The sequence below is a fragment of the Panulirus ornatus genome, chromosome 21 (genome assembly GCF_036320965.1).
Source record: "Panulirus ornatus isolate Po-2019 chromosome 21, ASM3632096v1, whole genome shotgun sequence".
In the NCBI taxonomy this organism is placed as follows: domain Eukaryota; kingdom Metazoa; phylum Arthropoda; class Malacostraca; order Decapoda; family Palinuridae; genus Panulirus; species Panulirus ornatus.
Window position 1 is genome coordinate 8,956,710 of NC_092244.1, and position 17,827 is coordinate 8,974,536.

Here is a 17,827-nt window from a genome sequence, read left to right on the forward strand (position 1 = left end):
ACAAAATAAAAAATTAGATTACACTGTAAATCTTAGACAGGAAAGCCTGAGACGATGTGAGGGCCGCAGCTCGAGGCAGAGGAGGACCCCGACGATCATAACAATCCATATCTCTGCTCTTCACACATGCACCGACCACCATATCGCCCCATCGTTCACATGTTGATGTCGAACCACTGCCACCACCACCAACGATTAGCAAGACACCCTAATGCCACATCACGGCTACAATACAGTATCATGCGATAACACCATCAACCCCCATGCCTTAACCACGACACACAATGCTTCTGAAACACTAGCAACATCACACTGCATATGGTGTAAAGTCCACCGTAAACGCCAGTTATATAACCAAGTCACCGCCACACAACACTCGTCCACCATTAAGTAGCACAGATCTTTTTGATATACACGCACTATATTAATCATCCAAGAATCATCACAGAATAATTCCTACGAAGAAATCTCTTCCTGTAACTCGTTACCAGTTAGTTATCCCAACTGACGATATAGAATTACCAGGGAAATCTGATTAAACGGATACCGCTTAAGACACAAAGCAATTACTTCCACAGCTCTTCACCGAAAAAAGGATGAACAAGCAGACAGACACGATCGCAGGTTAGGAGAATACCCACAACTTGCTCAGAGACAGAGAGAGATGGATGTGATCTGCCTTCCCTTCTGCTCCTCCCCCAGTCTCTCCACACCAAGCGCAGCACATACAACCCTTTACCTCCGAGATTAGCATACAAAGATACCGTAAGGGGCTTTCCGGCGGGAACTCTGCTCACCACACCCATCATGGAGGCATAAACGAGCCAGGGGGTCAACCGTTTGCACTGGCCATCGTGGCCTGAACGCACAGAATAACCTCTATTTTGGCCGAAGCCCACTGCGCCAAAAGATGCATGCCTTCATTACCCCCTAACACAGCTGCTCAACGCGTTTCCTGGATATACAAGCTGATAAAAATGGCGCTGTGTCCTCAAAACAGAGAACAGACACACAAAGATGCCGAGATTTAAACGTACTACAGTCATGCAAGGAGCAACGGCCAGCTGGATCCTCTCGATAGATTGTTGGGGGGGGGAAAGGGAGGTAATGTGTAGTCAATCCATTCAGCTTGAAGGTGCAAAATCCCTGAGAATGACGGTGACACCCTTGGCCAAGTATGACGACCTGACCACCATACCGTTCTGCTCTAAGGATCAGACCGTCTCCGTGCTCAGGGGGATGAAGCGGTCCGCACATCTCGGCGGAGCTGGTCAAGCAGACACCACAGCTCGTCTGGGTGTAAAATTGGAGCAAAGGTCGAGCTAAGGGCGAGTAAAACAGGAGCTGCTGCCTCCTCGACCAGCCCAGGAGGGGTAGTGCAACCCCAACTGACAATGGATACAGCAATTGCTGCGGCCGTGGTGGTGGGAACAACTTGCCCTGATTGATCCATAACTGGCAGGCTGTGCTGCAAATGTTATTGCTTCTTTATTATCGAAGGTTGTGCGTTCAGGACCAGTGGCGATTTGGTACGTGGTTGTGTTCGTGGTGTTTCTGAGGACCAGTGTTAATATGGTTACATTCGCGGTGTTTCTGAGGATCATATGTGACTATTTCTAAGTACAGGTGTTGCCTAAGACTATACGCGATTATTTCTGTGGTGTTAATAAGGTTTACAGTATTGCTGTGGGGCACTGGTGACTGTTCCTAGTGTTTCTACACTGATGACGATACGTGTTGTGGTGGAAGACCATTGGTGACTGTTTCTGGGGTCACTCTGAACCACTGCCATGCTTGTGTTCCATGAATCACGAACAGTTGACTTTGTATGGACCAATATCTCTGTGTTACTTTTGAAAACAGTCAATTGTTACTAGTTGTGCTGCGCCGACCACAAGGAAAACAGACACAGAACGCCTTGGTATATAATCCCAGAACCACCACCACTTACCATCATATGTGAAGGGAATATTCATGAAGGTGCGCACACACATACACAAAGGACGGAGGAGGACCACCACCACCTGGGGTGTATGTTACCGCCGGCAACAGAGAGTGCCTGAAGGAGTCATGTTTATGATGGCATGAAGTGCAAATAATAAAGCAATATCGACGTGGCCACTCTGTGATTCCTGCCACTGCTTTCCGCCATATTTATACCATAAACGTTCTTTGACAGCGCACGCACGCTGTGTGTATCGGAAGTATTAATCTGATTTGCGCATATATATATATATATATATATATATATATATATATATATATATATATATATATATATATATATATATACTGTGGTACGCAGAGAGCACATAATATATATTCAGATACACACTCATTGTCGTCACTTGTCTAATGCAAAGGGAGACTGATTTGTCATTACTGTTACTCGAACAGGAGGGAGTCGGCTGGTGGTAGTGACTGGAGAGAGAGAGAGAGAGAGAGAGAAGAGAGAGGTGGCAGTAAGACTAACCTGGGAGGGTCGGGACGGTGGAAAGCCTGATGGTTGTGGCTTAAGATAGCAAGCGACGACACGGGAGGGGAGGGAGAGAGGTACAATGGTGGTGGCTGCTCTAAGACACAGGGTAGGAGTGGCGGCCGTGTAGCCAGCCAGACAGAACGACTGGAAGAAAACGCTGGTGAGGGCAGGAGCTGGTACAGTGGTAGGAGGTAGTTATACGCCAGAGAAAAGGGTGTTGGTAGTGTGTAGAAGGGCGGTGGAAATGGATAATTAACGCCAGTAAGTAGGAAGAGAAGGAAAGAACAGGAAAAGAGACAGATAAAGGAGGACAGGTCGAGATAAAGAGATGTGAGGGTTGGGTCGGACTGTAGCAATTATAGTTAGCACGGCTTGTGGTGGGGGCGTGCAAGACTGTTCCTCACCTTGGCGGCCGGCGAGACGGACACCCAGTTGCCGGAGTCCAGACTGAACTTGCCCTCGCCGATGCGCTGCAGGATGTCCTCAGGCGTGTCGTTAGGGCCCTGAGCGAACGGCGTCTGCCTGTAGAAACACAAAATCGTTGACTTACATACAATGAAAACACCTTCAACCTTACATAAATGAACAATAAAAGTAAACTTAAAAAAAACTGACCACACAGGAAATCGAAGTTGAAAGGTCTATCACTTCATGGCAAATACTATAAAATGTTCACACACACACACGAGTGGAAAACACTCTCCCCATAACATGCAAATAGTTAAACACAAACAATATCAAATGAACATTTATTATAAGATGATACTAAGAAAATGCTGAATACAGAGAAACACACACGCCAAGTAAACCCCTTTAAAAACCTCGTGTTCATTTACTGGTAGTTTGAAAACCAATATTCCCAAAGAAATGATAAAAAGTGTGAATCCTGTCATCATGTTTGTCAATCGCACTAGCATAAGCATTTTTAAGCTTAAGCCACATGATAAAAAAAAATTAAAATTCATACTAAAGAAAAGGTGAACCCGTCAACAAATTGCAAATCTTATTCACAGGTTTTTGAAAGTTTAGTGTTATCTATTCAGACAATGAAAAAGTGTCAGCAATTTACATAATTCATCCGAGTATCTTAAAACGCATTACAAAAGAAACACCTCAGAATCCCACTCATAATAACTTCCCACTTTCGTGCACGCAACCGCATTACGGAAGTGCTGGTAATAAAATACACGTGAGGCAAAGGCTTCGACTCCTAATATGACATCGGACGGACGGCGGTAGGAACAAACATCATTACCAGAAGCAGGAGCAACACATCCCAACCCTCGCACTATAACCTAGTAACAAACAGACGGGACCCCTCGAGCCAGACAGTGGCTCGTCTACGCCCTGTGTTTTTGATCTGAGCCACTACTATAGATTAATGAGCAGCCCAAGTATCATATAATCATTATTTACGGTAAATCGGCGCACAGACGAGGCTAGATTACGCCCGCTACGCCTAAAACAGGGTGAAGGGCACGCCTCCTCGCGCTTAAAGCAGTAACATGAACCACGTAGCTACCAGCAACACTATTACACCGACAGGTTTACCTCTCCATGATACCCCCAAGAACGGTGGGAATCCTCGGGCTGTTGGTGCTCCCCTCCCATCCCAATGGGATAGGAGGACCCCTTGGAATGGTGGGAGCGCCGCAGAATGGTAGCGGTTACCTGGGATTGTATGTGCCTCTTGAGACGGTACCTTACCCCTCCTTCCACACACCCAATATGAAGAGAAGCTTTGGGTCGGTCAGGTCATGGCGGTAATGTGGGGATGAGAACTACCAATAAAGAAACAAGACAAAGTGAGGAACAGAAACAAGCCTTACCACAATGACAACGGAAAGAAAGGAAAGGCTCTCACAGTTATGGTAACCTATCATGGCCAGAACGACATGCTATGACAAAGAAACAAATGAACCGAGAACATATTTTAGCATCTTGTGGAACACGACAGGTTATGTCACATCAGACAGGCTGTGAAAGCAAGGAGAGGCTATGACAAACCGTGACAGCTTGAGTGGCAGTAAACAACAACCGTGACATTTAGGACGACATTCAGCGAGATTTAGGAGAGATTATGACAACCGGCAACACAGGACAGGACAGGCGGATATCAAAAAGACGGCAGGAGACACACGGATGTTATGAGCCTTCGTTTCTTCATAACTAACCGGCTCACACACCTCATAATGTGCAGCAGGTGTAAGAAAAGGTTCCCGACTAGGAGCCAAGAGGGCCACGCCAGGGAACGGAAGAGGATCACGCCAAAGGGAAGGAAAAGATCCACGCCAGGGGAAGGCAGGGATCCACGCCAGGAAGCAAAGGAGGCATCTTCGCCAGGCAGCTATGGGAGGACCCATACATGGCAGCTGTACAAAGGTCCAGGTTTGGGGATAGGAATGATCCACGCCCAAAAAAAAAAAGGAAAAAAATGAGGAAGATATGCCAAGGGAGAGGAAGGACATGGTGAAAATCACCCCCATCCCCACCTCTCCAAGTGATGCCGACTAGGACCCGCCCCATTAATGATATCCCTAGGTAATATTCGGAAGACTTCTTTTCGCCTATGCAGGGAAAGCAACAAACAAGACAGTTCGTGAAGCCCTGGATAAGATCTCGGAAAGAAGTGCCTACTCGGATCCTGAACCGGGAGACCGCCGGATATAGCCACCGCCAACATCAATACCAAATGAACAGAAACCTAAGAATGTATCAAGTGAGAGATAAACAGGTCCACTTCTGCGGGTTTCTCCGTCCCCGTGTCTGCCCTGCCCTTGCAGCAGTGTGCCAGGATAAACATTTCTAGTGTATTTTTCATTTTACTACAGGTGGGTAAATATTTTGAGTGCGGCTGGGGTGGAGAACAGAGACCCGAACTTGTTGCATGGAGCGAACACTGCACTCTGACACGAGCACCGATGTTCATCTGGTTAAAAGAAAAAAAAAAAAAAAAATAGACTGCTGTAAGCCCTTTTTTTCCTTCCACGATTCGCTTGCCTAAAGCGGGATATGGATATGAAGTATACATCTGCATGGCTGGAAATGTCCTCCTCAATTGCACTTCTCGTTTCGGTGAAGGAAGTGCTATGTGGAGTGGTTCACGTATACAATACACCAAGTAATACATATAAATATTATTTTTCATAATCATCAATAATACGAAAACACAGAGAAGGGATAATAGGCGTACCACACTTATCTCATGAAACTATTAAAGGGATAAACGAAGAGTAAACCTTATATTAAATAATAAAACTGGCCTTACGAAAAGCTTTTACATTTTTTCAAAGGCTAAGGTGAAGGGCACGACCTAACATCCTGCGCTCCTAAGCGGTATACATAAGCATCGATTCTTGGCTGAAGGGCACTCGCCTTGCCCTCTTTTAAGATAGTTTCTCAAGAAAATCAACACAGAACAAACACCTTCCACATGCTCTGCTTTTCTTTCTTTTCTTTTTATACAAAACTCATCTGTTTCATGATATTCACGCGGCTCCTATAGCTTTAAACCTGCACTAGATTCAGTGGCAGGGAAATGGATTCTACGGCATAAAAGTTCTTTCTTCCATTGACGAAGACAACCTTGCCAAAAGATGACCTTCAACTTGTGGTGTTAATCACATGCAGGCGGAGTCAGGTCATACCAATATATATATATATATATATATATATATATATATATATATATATATATATATATATATATATATATATATATATATATTTATAGTGTAATGTGCTTTTATTCCAGGGGATAGGGAAGGAAGAATACTGCCAACATATCTCCTGCGTGTCGTAGAAAGCGACTAACAGGGTAGGATACTGGGGGCAAATCCTTCCTTCCTATATTACTCTCCAAAGGAAGGAACAGAGGAAAAGCCAAGCGAATTTTTTGTTTTCCTTGATACTACCTAGCTGACGCGCGAAATGGCCAACAAATATAAAAAATGAAATATACGTCACTTTGTTATAAAACTGTAGGCTGGGCTGGAGGACTTATGACGAAGGATAACCCAGCAGTCGTGGCCTCTCACATCTATGATATTTCACCCATCTTAACACTTTCATCTCCGTTCTCCTCACAATATAACACCCCCGCATTCTTCCCAAGTCTATTTTCTACACCTTTCTTTCCTATATTGAGACCGGTTTGGAAATCTTTACCTTCGTAAACTCGAGGCTTTGTACACGTCACATTTCTACCTAGAATTTCTGAAATCGGGAAAGGCTGACAGCCTTACCTCGGTCAACGACAGTCTATCAGACAAGAGAAACAGAAACACATATCGTAAAAATACCCCGAGGAAAATATTTTTCGTTCAGGGTTGGAGATAACAGGCAGACCTACATCACCAGTCTGTCGACCATGAACACATAACAAGAGGACAGGCTTCTCCTCACAGCCTCCTGACCACAACTACTCGCCAGGCCGATCCAAGCCATCACCACCACCACTCTCCTCAACATCCCGTTACCAGCACCATACACACACCCCATCACCATCAGTCTCGTTAAAACCCTGTGGCCAGCACCATCGATAGCATCACCCCCAACACTATCACTACTACCTCTTCCACACTCTGTAGCCTACACCACGTCACTCACCACCAACACCATCCTGCGTCTCGCCACTTTCCCATACCTTCTTTCATTCGACACTCCTCACACCTTTTCCTATCTACTGACACGCCCAAACCCCCTTCCATCTCTCTCCCTCGACACCCTACAGTTGCCTCTCCCCACGACTCGGCTCTAGAATTTTTCTGACCGTGCAACATAGGTGACGAATAAGCCCTTTGGCTTAAAGTCAGTCAGTTAATCAATCGGTTGGTGGTTCTCAACACATGCCGGTCCTGTACAGCCATCACCACCAGTTCTTCCTAACAGCTTCAGCCCTTCCTCACACCACCGGTTCCCTCCCTACAGTTTCCGCCCTTCCTCACAAAATCCCTTACTACTGCTACTTCTGTTTGGTGTACCAACAGACATGATGATGCCGACAGTGTGACGAAAGTGATGATAGTGTGGTGTTACAGTATGTTGGTAATTTTGTGGAGGGTTAGTAACATGGTAGCGATTATGTTACTGCTGGTGGGGATTGTAGTGCTGGAGATAATGACGGCGAATACTTTGTGGTGGTGGATATAGTATGCAGACTGTAAGGTAATGGAATGAATAGTGGCGACAATAACGAGGATGATGACGGTGTGAGCTTGCGTGATGATGGCAGAACGGTCTTGGGTATTGATGGAGTGGTGATAAAGGCAGTGAAGCGGAAAGGGTATTGCTACATTAGTGATGAGGCTGTCATGTCATTACAGGGCTGGTGTGATAATGGCGACTGACATTCTACCTCGTACAAGGGACACTAATAACTTCCTCTTTACAGCTCATCAACTTCTCCATACGTCCACAAGTCCCACACGCTACGTCCTTGTCTCAACCAACCTATTACAACACAATACCATCCGGTCCCAGGAATGGAATTTAAAGAGGAGATGCAGGAAGGGGGGAGAGAGGAGAAAGAGAAAGGAGGGATGTAGGGGAGTGTTGGTGCGTGGCTATTTTGGTCAGGTGGGTCACCATCACTCGCCCACGCTGTCCTCACATGCTCGCCTTCATGAGTCACTGTCGCCTCGCACTACCACTCCATGGCTTTCCAGCCCTTCCTGCCTGGTTCCTTCCTTACTTTGCTACATACATTCCCAAATCTACAACAAACTCCCTTGGTCTAACTACACTCCTATAACAAAGCTACACTTTATCCCAGACCTAACCACAACACATCATATCCTACAAAACCTCACCCTTAAACTTCCTATCCGGCAACCCCATCCTCACACATCCTATCCAGCAACCTCACCCTCACACATCCTATTGTATAACTTGTCGGCATGATCAACTGTAGCTCAGGGCTGGCCTGCGTCTGAAGCTCCAAGCCAGCACCACCAGGATCAACTGTAGCCTCAGGCTGGCCTGCGTCTGGAGATTCGAGCCACAATATCATAATTATTCATCCTCCGTCGTTGTCATTCACGAGGCACTACGGTTGGCCCCACTTCATTCATAATGCAAAAGCCAATCACCGGATCAACTCGAGCGACAGCAAACCGGTTCACCTTTTAGTTTTGGTCTTTTAAGAGGCTGCTAAGTCGGGTGTGGCACCTAGTATGTAGCTAGGCCATCTCGACACAGATTATCATATCCCCCTAACCTACCCCCAACACAGCACGAAACACCTGGGTCATCTTCCCACTCTCACCAGAGGGAGGACCATTATACCATACATAAGACCCACTCGCCCTTCCCGGAGGGCCATTTCATCCCACATGTGATCCATCCGCCCTTTCTTGGGGGAAATGCCACGGGTAGAGCTAATGTATGCCCCTCCCAAAGGGAAAGAGGGATGCAGTCCTTTCTCTGGTCCATGAGAGCTTCCCGACCATGCTAGGAAAGAAGGAACATTCCACAAACGTCTGATCAACCTGCTTCTTCCAGCCTTCCAAGGGCACGAGGCTGAAGACCATCTCATCTCATACTTGATCCACTCCGCACTACCTACCAGCCTTGGGCGACTGCTTCACTCAACACTTCACCTGTCTAACCTGGCAGGAAAAACAGGGGCAGCCCACACAGGCTCCGACGCTGTCATCTCTGACAACCTCCTCGGGTCTTCCCTGATCCTACAAGACACGAGACTGAGCTAAAGTTGTATTCCTAGCTGGGTTGGCCACCTTGACGGATAAGGGGCCCTGTGGCGTACGATGACGTTACCTGTCATCATATGTCGTATATAAGACTAGCTCCTTCCACACTGCAGCTCGATAAACGTATCAAGGTGCTGGAGGCTGGGGCTGCCGCATCTGCTGCTCTCGGGGTGTATCTAGGGTAGTGGACGCTGTGCTCTGGTGGTTTAGGAACTTGGGGTGTGGTAGTGGTGGTTGTTCCAGGCTGCGGTGTGATTGTGAAGTTGGAGGCAACGTTGGTGTTGCAGGCTAGGGTACGGTAGTGGTGTTGGAAGCTGGGGCACCGTAGTGGTCTTGGAAGGTGAACTATAGTGGTGTTTTTGGAGACTTTAGGGGAGTGGCGGTGATGAGACTCAGTATGGCGGTCGTAATAATGCCTCTAATGAAGCATAATGGTTGACACAAACTGCATCGGTGGTATTGAAGGCTAGTCCTGTGTGATGGTCGGTTTTGTGGTTCTCATGTTGAAGACTGAGCTATTGTACAGAGCGTGTTGATGAAGGATGCTATATGATGGTAATGGTTGTGCTCCAGCCTGGAGTGAGGTGGTGGAGTCGGCGGTTGAGCTGTTGCTGCTGCTGTTCTGGTTGCGATGGAGGAAGCTGGCTTGTGAGAGTGATGATGTGGGTCGCTAAAAAGATACCACAGACTGTGTGGCGGTGTTTGAGGTTGGGTGTGGTTTTGACGGTGATGATGTCGGAGGCTGGACGGTAAAGGTGCAAAGACTCATGCTCACAATGTGTGTGTGTGTGTGTGTGTGTGTGTGTGAGAGAGAGAGAGAGAGAGAGAGAGAGAGAGAGAGAGAGAGAGAGAGAGAGAGAGAGAGAGAGAGAGAGAATGTGACGCACTGCTGCGAGTCAGGGAGGTAGAACATACAAAGAATGATGCAGTAATCACGATACCTACAGAAGAGAACTCAAGAGACGTTCCTAGGAACAGAAACTAAGGGAAGACTCATAGAAAAACAACGCCTCTGTTACAAGAACATCACTGTCACCGTTCCCGTCCTTTATCATCATCATCAGCTGCCATGAATCCTACCCTACCTGCTTCGTAATGATTTCACCCATTATAAACTCACAGGATCCGCATGAATACTTTAATCGACGGTCAGTGTACCCTTAACTTCATGTTACTGCCAACTATGCCTACTCATGAGATCAATCTTGTAGCGCACCAAGTTAAGGAGGCTTGGTAGAAACGTTCCATGAAATACCCACTGCCGAAACTGACATAAATTTCCACCAACACCACGCCGTATAATATCTCCGGCTAACTTTACTACTGTCGGCTGGCTCCTCCCCTCCCGGCTCCTTTACATACATCCATGCTAATGACAGTTCTTGAACAGCTTCTCTGGAGAAAGTTCCCTCGGACTTCAATGAAGGAAAGCCCAGCTCACGGCTTTATCCCCAAGGCTCCTCATCCGACCCCAGTAATGAGAAAGGTGAGGGGAGTGTCCTTTGGCTGGTGATACACCACCAACTCCGCCAACCCCTCGTACACCACCTCACTCCTACACTAGTGAGGGACGGACGTGTCCTCCGGTTGGTGACACCCTACCATCCTCGCCTCCGTCATCCACCTTACTCCTCTTGTAGTCCACAATACTACAACTACACCTGTGACCATACGACCATGCTATCCTAAAAGACTTTCATCAATGCGCCTCTCAGGATTTCTTCTTCTCACAAGTTACACTCGCCATTCCCTCTGATCTAATGTTGTTCTTGGCAATTACGGTTCCATTTGCCACCCCACATACACTCAAGGCCAGTAACACTCAAGCCTATACTCTTACACTTGATCAGCAACAACAACTCGAAAACACAACAACTCGAAAACATCTATTCTCATACTATCTCGTCTACTCACTTTTACAGGCTATGATAGCGGAAACACCAAATGTATCGAGCCTTTCTGATGATAGAGAAATCAGCAGTATCTACCGCATATGTTCGCTTGGTCTTCAAAAGCCTAACAAGAGAAGTCCTCTCCAAATCGTGTGTCGTCGCCTTATAGGGCTGCTGGGAGCTGAACTGCAGAAACAACAGCCCCGGTTCATGAACATTTTACATAAAGCAACAACTATGCCCTGAGAATCTGCTATCAACTCTCGAAAGCAGTGAGAGTGAAACATATTAACACATGTACAGATACATTAGCGTCGAAAAGTTTAAAAGTTCGCTCACTACAAATGTCATGCAACAAGACTCAACTCCAAAGAGAAAGATATTTCGTTCAGCAAAATGTCAATTTTCAGCAATAATCGAAGAAGCAAGACACATCCGGACTGAAAGACAGACATAGGACTCATTATAACAGTAGAGACATACGTCGAAGACCTGGGAGCGGTGATGTCGGATGGCCTTATGTCTTGAGAAGAAACCTACCGAGTTGTCGAATCAACGTTGATGATGATTGTGTAAAGAGAACTGACAAGACGAGAGAAGAAAGACCAGTGCTAACACATTTCCAGCACTTACTCATTCAATTGGTTGTATCACTCCTGCGTGTAGTAACGCCACCAAGTATAACCGGAGACAGTTCCTATCCACCAACTCTTGACTATAAAACGACCTTCTTTACCCACCAACATTACCCACCACTACCCCTACCGCTACAAATGGGAACGGCCTCCATTAACACTGACAATACCAGCACTATGCTTTCCTGAACCTAACAATACCCCTACCACCACGGCCTCCAACTCTCGCCCACTTCCCCCTCCCCCAGACACTACAAGCCAAACTGCCAACCCTTCTCAGAATCCCCCTCATTATCTTTGATCGTAATTTTCGTTCTGTTGTCTCATTAGCTCGAAGTACAGTACGGGGAAACGTTTTCCTGGAGAGGCCAACGCGGAGGGATGAAGATGAGACTGGTTCGCTCCTGATACCGTCTTATCAAAATAACAAAAGACGACTTAATATAGTCCTAAAAGATGATGACTAACCAGACTAACGGAAGCTCTAAAAGACGATGGAAACCGGAGGAGTACCAAAACAGGAGGACTAACAACAAAGGGGTACTAACCAAAGAGGAATTCTAACAAAGGACTGCACTACACTGATATCGTCTCCCATATGAACCGTCTGTACCGACCAGGTAAGGGCATTTTCTTCACCCACACACGCCTCCACTACAATTGCACTCGCTCTATGAAGACCTGAACTGCTACATTACTGTATGCCCAGAAGGCCGCCACTCTCCCGACACAAGAAACACCTCACGTCCAGACTCCTACACTGGGAGATGGAAATTCCCTGGTCGTTCTTCTGGAACGTACGCCCCGGGACTACAAAATTAACAAGCATTGCAGCAGACACACCGGTGGTGTTGCTTGCTTCTATGGCACAAAACAGATCACGGTGCATGTGAAGGATAAGACATACTATTGTGTGGACTGTGGGATTGCCATATAAATCAGGACAACACACTTAAGGACGGACGAGACTCCTGGCCAGGAACTGCCTGTCATAATAAAGACGACAGCCAATGGACCTTTTTTTCCCCGTCCGGTGTGTGAGGGGTACAAAATGGGACGAAGGGGCCTCCGGAATACAGGGTCCCGATTACATTTTTCTGACAATACAATGTGTACAGCACACTTAGGGAAGTGTACTACTGACAAAAAACAAGAGAGCAACCGTATCTTCATTACGCCAACACGTGTATGGTGATAAAGTGAGGTGTGGAGTAGTGCAGGGCCCAGCTGCAGAGCCACAGGTTTACCACCATATAGCGTGTAGAGTTGCGCGTGGTCTGTAGATGCGGCAGGAAGCGTGCCGGAGCCGTGCTACCTACTTCGCTTCGCCATAATTTTTCCCCCCCGGGGTGTACAGCGTGTAGGGTAATATGTAAGGAGAAGGAGAAGGAGGGGGGGGGGGGGGGGCAATACCTGGCTAAAGTGGAGGCCTCGAAGCCTCCCTGCCTGCCTGGCTGACTAGCCTGTGGTGGAGCCTTGGGGTCGTGTGAGGATGAGACGCAGCTCAACGATCCACGCACCCATCCACCACCGCCGCCGCCGCCGCCAATTTTCTCCATTCCCCCGCCGCCAACACCGCCCGGTAATTTATTCTATCGCTAGAATTTCCCAGGGCACCCATAAACGTAGATGAAAATGTTACGTCAAGCTTGGGCCATGATACTCTCCCGGGCTGCCGCGTCAAGGGATGCTAGGAAACGCCATCATCCACCCTGCGTTGGTGCGGATGGATGATATGATGTGATGTGATGTGATGTGATGTGATGTGATGTGTTGTGTGTGTGTGTGTGTGTGTGTGTGGCAATGTCTCAATACAAAAACGAACTAGAAAGAGCTATTTTTGCTCGTAATACTGTCTCCACCCTTCGCTTCACGGCGAGGTTAAAACAAAAAATGAGGTCAGGGTCACCATAAAACACAGCTGGTGGCGCCCCCTATATGGCACTTACATTTTGCTCCGGTAATATATAGGTCAACGGTGTCAAGTGTATTTCACGTGAGGAAGGAGTAATGGCGACTTTCACGCCGACGACACAGCGAGAAGAACCCGTTCCAGCGACACTCCTTAACCCCTCGGGTGTACAACGTTAAGTTACGAGTCTTGTACACGACGGTACGATCCTCGGGGGGCCATGTGATGACGCGAGAGACTCTTTACTACCTGACATCAAAACAACGCAAGAACAAACAACCCGTACTCATTCGAGCGACGTTACGTCGGCAGTCAACATCTGTGGGGGAAAAAAAAAAAATTGTGCTCGTATCTTGCCGCCGGAAAACGACGAAGACAACCCAGGAAAGGTCTATGTCGTAGTAGACATCATGGTAGTGAAGATCCTCGGGGAATGCTGGGGAGCTTGGACGAGGCTGGATAACAACAATACAGAATCTGGAAAGTCTAAGATTACGCCGTTCATGATTTTTTCCTCCACTTTTGTATTCTAATTATAACCATTAAATCTGCCGATAAAAACCAGTGGATATATTAGAAAATGTAATGCTGTAACAGACACATTGTTTGCGCGACTATTTATGAAGGACCAGCTCAGTATTACGATAAGCCAATTCGGTGGTATAAGGTGTTCTACCAAGACTAACTGCAGAGTCAGACAAGGAACTTCTGAGATAATCTCTCGCAATCTGAGCTGAGTTCTCGTCGTTTGGATTCGGAATAAAACGTATTGTAAACGTCATCCGTTGTAGTTACAGTTTACGTCACACCAACATCATCACTGGCAGAGAACATGATCACTTTCCAATGGTTTCTCTTCTTATTAAACAGTCTAATCTTTAGCCATGGAAACAACTGCTATAGGCGCCCACTCGCTGCACATTTTCTACCCTTGAACACGACGGTAAGACCCACAGGTGTGATGACTTGGACTCTTGACCCTTAAGGGCCACGCCACAGGCCAGGCCATCATGCCCAAGGGTCGTGCCGTCATGCTCAAGGGTTGAACCCTTATGCTCAAAGACAGTACTCGTGCTCAAGGGCTGTAATTTACACCTCAAAGGGTAGTAAAGATCCAGGAAAAAAGCGGTAAGCCAAGGAACAACAATAGCAGCAGCAGCAGGACTCCATATGTGGGAGCGTACTCACTCGTCCTCGCAATCTAAGAAGTACGCCCCCCCCAAAAAAAAAAAATCATCTTTACGTATGACTTGGTAGTACTGCCCTAACAGGTGATGATCCTTGGCAGTGAGGTATGAGGGAGAGGCGCCAAACAGTCGTAGCAGTAATCATGTGTACCTCTCGTGAGTGTTATTCAAACGGTAAGACATCCTGCAGGCAGAATCCACGAGAAATCACAGCAAACGCTGTTGAGACGAGCAGGCAGAAAGAAACAACAATGGAAGTGGGAGTTCAAAGAGTCTAAACTGTGCGTTGCGGGCTCCAGCGTGTGTTCCAGATTTGTGTGTGTGTGTGTGTGTGTGTGTGTGTGTGTGTGTGTGTGTGTGTGTGTGTGTGTGTGTGTGTGTTTGTGAAGGAATTAGCGGCCATGTTTCATGACTGGTAATTACCCTGAGGGGTGACCTAGAGAGAGAGGAGACAAATTACAGCCCTCCCTCCCCTCACCACAGGCTCCCCAGGAACAAGTGACGATAATTACACCACTAACCAGACAGAACAAATAAGTACACAACCACGGTAATAAGCTTGGGGTGGGGGGTGGTCCTCAGCTGCATCTACACTGCTAGGTTAACACACACACACACACACACACACACACACACACACACACACACACACACACACACACACACACAAGCCCTCCCTCCCCTTCTCACACTACCTATCTCTCCATCTCCAAGTGACTCTTTTAAAAGACAAGACACACATGCGGACGGGCGTGAAACACAAGGATACTTGTATTGACGTGGTAAACAAAAGGAGACAGTCACTAATGTGGTAAGCACACACCAACAGAATTACAGTAACTGATGTAGCAAATAGACACAAAATTACTCTCACCCTGACGTACACACTAATTTACCCACCGACGTGATTAATGACACAGTTAGTCAATGATATGGTAAACACACAGTCGTTCATGTGGCAATGAGGAGGAGTAATTACGTGTCATCGGTAATTTTCTACGTCGTAATCCTATTATAAGAGGCTACCACAGGAGATCCACAACACTTACCTCCTCTCTCGCACACACGTCACTGCACGGGCCCGCCCTCACACCCACAGTCGCCAGCAACAGCGAGATCCGAAAAAACCATACGACAATGACAGGTAGAAAATGACAATACCCTCCAGTATTCATAGGAACTCATGATCATACACAACTTCGTGACTTGAAAGTTAATCTCAACAACGGCGCTAAACACGTTCACAGATGTTTAGCGCAACGAATACAGCTTGTCATTGCTAGAGAGGAAAAAAAAAAACTTGCTTTCAGAATATATGCACTTAAACATGTAATGCCATCTGACGTTATTCTAACAGCTTAATCACTAATCCCATTTAAGTACGTGTTCTAACAGTCATGAAATTGTGCCAAAAAAAAAAAAAAAAGTTACAAGCCGGGCAGGATTGTAAAAACATCATTCGTAACTATGAAAGGAAGAGAGTTCCTTCACGCGCAACACATTTCATTACCAGTGTGTGTGTGTGTGTGTGTGTGTGTGTGTGTGTGTGTGTGTGTGTGTGTGTGTGCGCGTGTGGGGGGAGAGAGTACATCGACTTACCAACCCAGATTTAACCAGCCAACACAATTCTACGGAACTACCAACCAGCATTTCATTACCAAAGCCGACCAAAACACTTTGTGAAATTACCACACTGCATTTCACTAATATATATATATATATATATATATATATATATATATATATATATATATATATATATATATATATATTATTTCATGTAGTTCGATGTTCTTTTTTTATGCATTCTTTTCTCCGCGCTATAGAGCGGTAAACGAGCCTTCGCTTCTAGCGCTATATAAATAACGTAAATCAATCAATTCGTAAAGAAAAATGTCACACCCCCGCCTCCCTCCTTGTGTGACTGTGTTACTTAATACTGCTTAATCATAATCTTTTTTTTTTTACTGAAGACATATTTTCCAGTTGACGAAATTTTCTATATCAGTTTGCGCCACTTTTGTCCATCATCTCCATCAATGACCGGCGTTGTCATTTTATCTACCACACAACGAGTGATTTTTAAAAATTATCGTTGGAGATGGTAGTTCCCTCCCTTGACACCCCCATCGCCTTTTCATCCTAGCCTGAAAATACTACAACGTTGGCATATTTTTTTTTTTACCTTTGTGGCCAGTAGAGCGATAATGTGTCTTCCTTCCACCAGGCCCACTTGGGTGCTGCCATAAAAAACCAACACTCATGTAGCCAAGGCATCTCACCCACAAGGTTACCTCATCGCTGCAAGGCGATCTGTGTACATTACCCTGATAAAACTGCTCAAATTTGCATACTACACCACTTTAAAGTTGTGTGCGCGTGTGTATGTTAGTGTTAGTGTGTGTGTGTGTGTGTGTGTGTGTGTGTGTGTGTGTGTGTGTGTGTGTGTAGACAACTATGGACAAGACAGGCATACAGATAGCTACATAATCTTGTTGGATATGAAATAAAGGCACTACAGCAAACACAGAGAAGCCCTCAGTAATAGCACACAAAATACAAGTGAAGGAATTTATACTAGACAATGTGTAGACGAAGAGACCGCAACAGGAGTTGGAGCTTGGTCGAGGACATAGGTATACCCGGATAAACGGGATCATCCAGATACCAAGAAGGAGGAAGAGCCAGAGGTGGTAGAGAAGGGCTGCCGCAGCAAGGTAAACACAAAGATCCTGGTATTAAGACTGGATCGAGAAACGTAAACCTGGATAAAGCCACACATTAAGGTCATCCGGAGAAGGGTAATTAGCAGAAGCCCGATAATGAGCATTAAGAGGAATCTGAGACGAGGAAACAGAAAACGCCAAGTATAAATATAGTCGGGTGAGCCAGACACAGGTAACCAGGACGACCAAATATAACGTAGGATGAACCAGGTACAGTCAACAGGAAGAACCAGATATCAAGTGGAAAGACTCGAACAGGTAATTAGGTAGAACCAATAATAAGTTA

At 46.3% G+C, this 17,827-nt stretch overlaps 1 protein-coding gene across 7 annotated transcripts in view; it reads right to left on the bottom strand.

The window, feature by feature from the left end:
- Positions 1-17,827, bottom strand: part of S6kII (Ribosomal protein S6 kinase II) — a 590,862-nt gene that overhangs the window by 14,883 nt on the left and 558,152 nt on the right. For all 7 annotated transcript variants that reach the window (XM_071675707.1, XM_071675706.1, XM_071675709.1 and 4 more), the window contains one exon: positions 2,884-3,001. In XM_071675707.1, coding sequence (XP_071531808.1) covers positions 2,884-3,001 — 118 coding nt within the window. The remainder of the gene's footprint in view (positions 1-2,883; positions 3,002-17,827) is intronic.